General features: G+C 34.7%; 1 protein-coding gene across 1 annotated transcript; it reads right to left on the minus strand.

Moving 5' to 3' along the window:
* Positions 1–3,513: 3,513 nt before the first annotated feature.
* Positions 3,514–5,954, minus strand: LOC109241342 (protein PIN-LIKES 2-like). The gene is made up of 2 exons (XM_019408075.1): positions 5,711–5,954; positions 3,514–5,175 (listed from the first exon to the last, which is right to left on the minus strand). Exon 2 carries the CDS (start codon positions 5,032–5,034, stop codon positions 3,670–3,672), a length of 1,365 nt encoding a protein of 454 aa, XP_019263620.1. The 5' UTR covers positions 5,035–5,175; positions 5,711–5,954; the 3' UTR covers positions 3,514–3,669.
* Positions 5,955–6,363: the final 409 nt, after the last annotated feature.

Raw genomic sequence — 6,363 nt, forward strand, 5'->3', positions numbered from 1 at the left:
TGAAAAGAATCCATATATAGAGATAGCTCTAATATTAAATATTACTATAGTACTTAATACTTAGGTGTAGGAAACAAGGCATGCATCTTGCTTTCATTTCAATTCCCCGCATATACCCAAATTTCAATTGTAAATATTTTTGTAACTCTTTTAACTTCAAAATTAGAGGTTTTAAGTTTGAGCTCTGAAAATAAAGAATATTTTGATAGAAGGTAAATTCTTTATTTTAAATAGGTTTACTGGCTGAATATAAACTAATTGTGTCAGCGATCTTTGAGTACCTAATGATTAAAAAAGCTTTAAACTTTAAATTTATCTGTCATAAATTCATGAAATTTTTCTTAGATGCTTTTTTTAATACATAGTTTTCCATGATTATGCTTTTTGATTGTTAATGAACTAAGGCAATCTTGTTTCTTTTTTCTAGGATAGCAACATGTGGGAAGTCTACTTTACTTATGGACATTGAATGGATTATTCTAAGGATATTCTAATATTTTGTAATTAGAGTCTCATTGTTTGATTAAAAGCTACATCTTCTCCATAATCCATGGAGCATCTTGTCCTTGTTCTTTTGCCCCCTAGGAAAACCACTAAAATTTTGGACTTTCTTGTGCAAACTAAAGATAAATTAGTACAATTAACCTCCTATTGTAAAAGATTATTTGCCTATGTTCTAGTTTACTTATATTCCATTAATTATAGATTGTTAACTTTAATTTTCTTTTAGATGATCTGATAGTAAAATTATTTCTACAGTCAATACATATAAGTTAAACCTACAGGCCATAGAAAGAAATGCTTCAAAGCTTAAAGGTTAATATTTTTTTTTTTGTTTTTTGAAAAAATATAAAAATATTTTCAGGATAATCAACTAAAATTCAACTAGTTAGATAAAGATCATAAATATTTTTTTTCCTTTGAAGGCAAGATTAGAAAATAAAAACAATCACCATAATATGTTGATTTTTGCATAAAATAAGGAATTAGTTTTGAAAATGAAATTCACATTTTCCACAAACTTTGAGTCAAACATATTTTCTTTTCTAGGTAAGCACTTCTTATTTGGGCAAGAACTCTAATGCCATCTTGAATTAGAATAAAGTGTTTGACCATCCCAATTCAAAGTTTCTTTGGCCTAGTCAAATGGTCTTTCTCTATTTGCATTTATTTCCTTTAATTAAGAGAATAAAAATCATATTATAACTTTTGATTTAGATAAGTTTCAATTCAAATCTCTAGATTTGGTAAAGGTTCTGTGGTCCAAATAACCAATGACCAATTGATAAAATGGACCTGGAATTGTCAGTTTTCTCCCCCCAAACTTCTATTAAATGCACTTTCATCCTTCGTTCAGTCAAAACTGAGACCTACCACAGTCCTAATTCCTAAGGCACGTTTTTCACATTCTTATATAGGATTTGGAAGATTAGACAAGAACAATTATTCCCCAACTACCCAAATCTACATCTTGCAGGAACAAAACTGATTCAATTTGTAATCTTATTTTCTCAATACTTCATGTTCGTTAATCAGTTTTCTTTTGGATAACAACGATTTATGGATAGTCGAGAGTAGACTTACAGGAAAAGCCGAACCATAGGTAAGGGATGACAGGAGATGGCCCCTATAGCAAAATAAACCAGCCCCTGATAGAAAACAACTTTCACGTTCGGTTCAGAGAGCACCTTTTTTCGTTGAAAATTTCTCGTAAGAAGTTCATCGATGCCTCGATTATTCTATTAAATAACCATTTGGAAAGAAAAGGGGCGCTTTTTAGCGGGAGTGGGTATGGGTAAAAAGGGAGGGAAGGGGCCGGTAAAAAAAGTGAAAATAGCACGGGCTAGCCAGTTTTCAGACTGGTAATTAAAAAATAGCCAGCGTTTGCAAAGCCATTAAAAACTAGCCACTATTTTGCTGTAACATCGAAAGTTTTAGCATAATATACTGGAAATTGGTGCACCTGTGTATGAACTTCCAGCATATTATGCTGGAACTCCAACACACGAAAAGTTCTAGCATAATATACTGGAGATTAGAGCATCTATGTATGAACTTCCAGCATATTATGCTGGAATTCCAACACAAGAAAAGTTCCAGCATAATATACCGGAGATTGGAGCACCTCTGTATGAACTTCCAGCATATTATGCTGGAAGTCCAGTATATCATACTGGAATATTTTTCGGAATTTGACAATGTTTTCATTCAAATTTATTTTTACATAAAAAGTGACTAAATTTCAATTACTTTTGAAACTGTGGCTATTTTTCAATTACCACTTGTAAATCTGGCTATTTTTTAATTTCATCCGTAAAAAGGATGAGTTTTAAATTAAGTGGGCGTTTGGACATAAGAATTGTAAAATTCCAAAAAAAGTGGAAAAAAAATTCAAGTGAAAATGGTACTTGAAAATTAGAGTTGTGATTGGACATGAATATAATTTTGGGTTATTTTTGAAGTTTTATGAGTAATCTGAGTGAAAATTTTGAAAAATAGCTTTTAGAAGTTTTTCGAAATTTCGAAAAATTCCAAAATGCATATTCAAGCGAAAATTGAAAATTTTATGAATAAATGCTGATTTCGAAAAAAAAATTAAAAAATTTTCGAAAAAAAGAGAAAATTTCTTATGTTCAAACGGGTAAGTCGGGCGGTGGACACGTGACAGTACCTGGAGATAAATAATATAATTAGTTATCCTCTAATGATTTTTCGTTTGGAAATAAGGTGATCTGACTCATTTTGGTAACGACCGGGACACATTTGATCCAAACTATTAACGGGGAAAATATCTTGGCCATTTCACATAGTTCAGGGTCAAATTTGGACCTTCTCCCTTTCGATTATGACAATATTATATTATTTTGTTTATCTTTTGCAATTGTTATGTCTAGCTTTAACATAAAATTCATAACCTTTTAGCCTTAGTAACATGGATTGCTATTGTAATGTTCTTTGTTAATACTACAACAATAACAACATACCCAATGTATTCTCACAGTTTATGGTCTGGGGAAGGTAGCGTGTAGAGAGACTGTTTCCGAGAGACCCTCGGCGTAATGTTCTTTGTCAATAGCAAGGCTAAATGGATAGTTAGTATCAAGTTGCAATAGGCTAACATAGGTTACAATTGCTACTCTCCAATAGCCTATTGTAGTATCGACATTACAATAGGCTGACATAGGTGAGTATCAAGTTCCTTAGTAACAACAACAACAACAACAACAACAACCCAGTAAAATCCGACAAGTGGGGTCTGGGGAGGCGAGTACGCAGACCTTACCCCTACCCCGAGAGAGTAGAGAGGTTGTTTCCGAAAGACCCTCGGCTAAAGAAGTAGTCTTAGTAACATGGACTAAAAATCCATAAAACTACAGTTACTAATAAAGATATGGGGAAATATACAGAGTACAGTAGCTGTCAGAAAATTTTCTCAGCAAACATGGAGAGTGAAAATCTACCACAAAACCAATTGCTTAAACTGATTATATAAGACACTTTAATCAAGCAAAAAAGAATATAAGTGAAGCTATGCTAAATGCATAACATATAACATTAATGATCTTCCGAAAATGGAGGAGTGTAGCTAGTTGTTTTTCAATGGATTAAGACAGACATTTACGTACAATAATGACAATCAAGAGCATGTAACTCTGCTCGAAATTCAGCTCAGAAAAAAGAGAATAGCTTAAAGTAAACAACAATGTATAATGACAGGGAAAAGAGTGCCAATAAGTGTTGCCAGAAAATAAGTGCTGAGGCTTCACTTACTGCATAACCTCGCAAGCTGGCAATTGCGCCCAATAAGATTGCACTTGGCGTTGTATACTGCAACAGAAGCACGAACGTATACATATGATCACCCTCGACAAGAAAATGCAGCTTATTAGCCAACGTAACAACTCCAATCCCCAACAAAGGAAGCACCAAAAGTCTTGCTATCGATATACCAATCATAGTCCGAAGACCAAGTTTGGAATCGTTAGGCCCCTCAGCAAGCATTCCTCCTAGAATTAGCATGACCGATGGCACCATTGCACCGGCTAAGATCTCTAAACTATCCGTGATGAAAGACAATGGAGCGTCGTATCCAAAGACAAACGCCTTGACATGAGGAACCATTCCAACGATTATTGCAAGTAAAGAAGCAATCGTCGGGGGCTGAAGGATGTGCTGTACAGGAGTCTGTTCAGCAACTGTTCTCATTTTTTTCACAACTTTAGGTGCTGCCAAACACCTAATTGACTTGGGACTTTCACCTGCATCTTCTACTATATTGTTTTCGATATCAGGTGTATTGGATATCGAAAGATTTGAAACAGACATAAAGATCTTCGCGACAAGGGGTGTTTTTGAATGTTCATTTTCTTTGTCCTCAATACCAGGCCACTCTGCTTCAACAAGAAGAGGCCTACTCTCCTCATTATCCATCTGTTGGTCCACCTCCTTTTCAACTCCCTCTTCAACAACCTCATAGTACTCCATCGGAGGCTCCATCATATGATAAACGAGCGTGTAAACCAGAATCACAGCGACCCACTGAGCAAAAGAAACATAGGCAACTCCATTCCTCTTGCAATCAGGTCCAAAGGGATTATCCGCGCTATGACAAATAGAGCTAACTATAGCTAGCGGAAGATTTCCAGTGTTACCAAATGCAGTAAATATAATCGTGAATCGAGTAAATTCTTGAGGTGGACGACATATGATCACCACTAATACTCCTAAGAGAAAGCCAACTAGTGTGCTTAACAACACATTAACCGGTACAAACCACCAATGCGCGAAATTCTCAAGCGTTATCGATTGCCCCAAGTGAGTGAAGATCAAACATGGCAAGAAAAGTGCAAATACAAGTTTGCTAAGCAATTTGAATGTTTCCCTTGGGACAATTTGGAATTTCTTGTGAGCTAAAACTAATCCGAAAAGTGCAAGGGAAAGAAGTTTAAGCAGTGGTAGCATAGCACTTATAAGGCCTTCTTCAGCAGATTTTGAGTTGCCAATATTAGCTACTTCTGCCAATAATCTTAACATCTTTTCCTCTTACTAAACCAATATCAACTGTCTTTGGTAGGGAGCGCTTCTCTCTATAGTGGGCCCTACACGGCGCCAATCTGGACTAGTCAGGCAAGCGTGTTTCTGATACCAGATGGTTATACCGAAACAATGTTTTCTCTGCAACATAGAAAAGTGAATTTCCAAAATTATTTAGCATATTGGAATGGTAAAGTTGCTGGTAAGGCTGCATACAATAGACCCTTGGGAACCCCGCGCATAGCGGGAGCTTAGTGCACCGGGCTGCCCTTTATTGGAATCAAGAAAAATATTCAATTTTCATAAACTTTAGAAGCATGCTTTTACAATAATAAATTACCAATCACTGGAAAACAACAATTACAGAATATGAATGCTAATTTCTCAAGTGATATAAACATTTATAGGTAAATAGGAGCTCACGGGTTCGAGCCGTGGCAAAAATGCAGTATAAGGCTGCGTACAATAAACCTTATGGTCCGACCCTTCCCGAACCCCGCGCATAGCGGGAGTTATATCATAGCAGATTCAAGGAATATTAATGAAAATCTCCCAGAAACAAGATAAACTAGAATTATTTCATGATCATAAGATCAATTAATGAACAAAATAGCAAGTAATTCCAGCTGTCTAGTTATGGTATTAACAGAATCAAGAATTGTTAGAACATATTTACCTTAAAACTCATAAATTGCAATGGTAAAAGCAGATTTCACGCCGACTCAGAATGCATCATATTCAAGAATTTTGATTGGTATTCAAAATGTATCAATATTATAGAGAATCTGTGGAATCACAATAATATGGACGTGAGATTTTCACAAGGGGAGAAGAAATAAATTTTATTTAGGTTTTATACGTAAAAGTTGGTAAAGCTACAAGGAATTGTTGCCCAATATTGTTATCCCTTATCACATAGGACTCGGAGGTTTGCGGAACAAATATATTACATAGTATATATTTTGGAAATTATCATTGTATTTTAGTTTGGGAAACTTACACAAATGTCCCAAATAAATCTCAACTTACCAATCTCTAGCCATTAGTCATAGACTTACCAAAACTAGCCAACAAAAATTGAAAAACCAAATAATAGGGTTCTAGAATCACATGCAAAAATCACCTTCCATATTTTTAAGCGTGATTAGCAACATTAGATACAAGACGGAAAAGAAATTTCATGGACGGGGTAGCAAATAAGGTGATGAAATATAAAAATCTATACAATATTCTAAAAATCTAAACAAAAAAAGGAACTTTTTCAATGGGTATAGTTGAAATTCATTGAAAATATATAGATAAGTCAATATACAAAATTTGAGGAAGATT

Source organism: Nicotiana attenuata, unplaced genomic scaffold (genome assembly GCF_001879085.1).
Source record: "Nicotiana attenuata strain UT unplaced genomic scaffold, NIATTr2, whole genome shotgun sequence".
In the NCBI taxonomy this organism is placed as follows: domain Eukaryota; kingdom Viridiplantae; phylum Streptophyta; class Magnoliopsida; order Solanales; family Solanaceae; genus Nicotiana; species Nicotiana attenuata.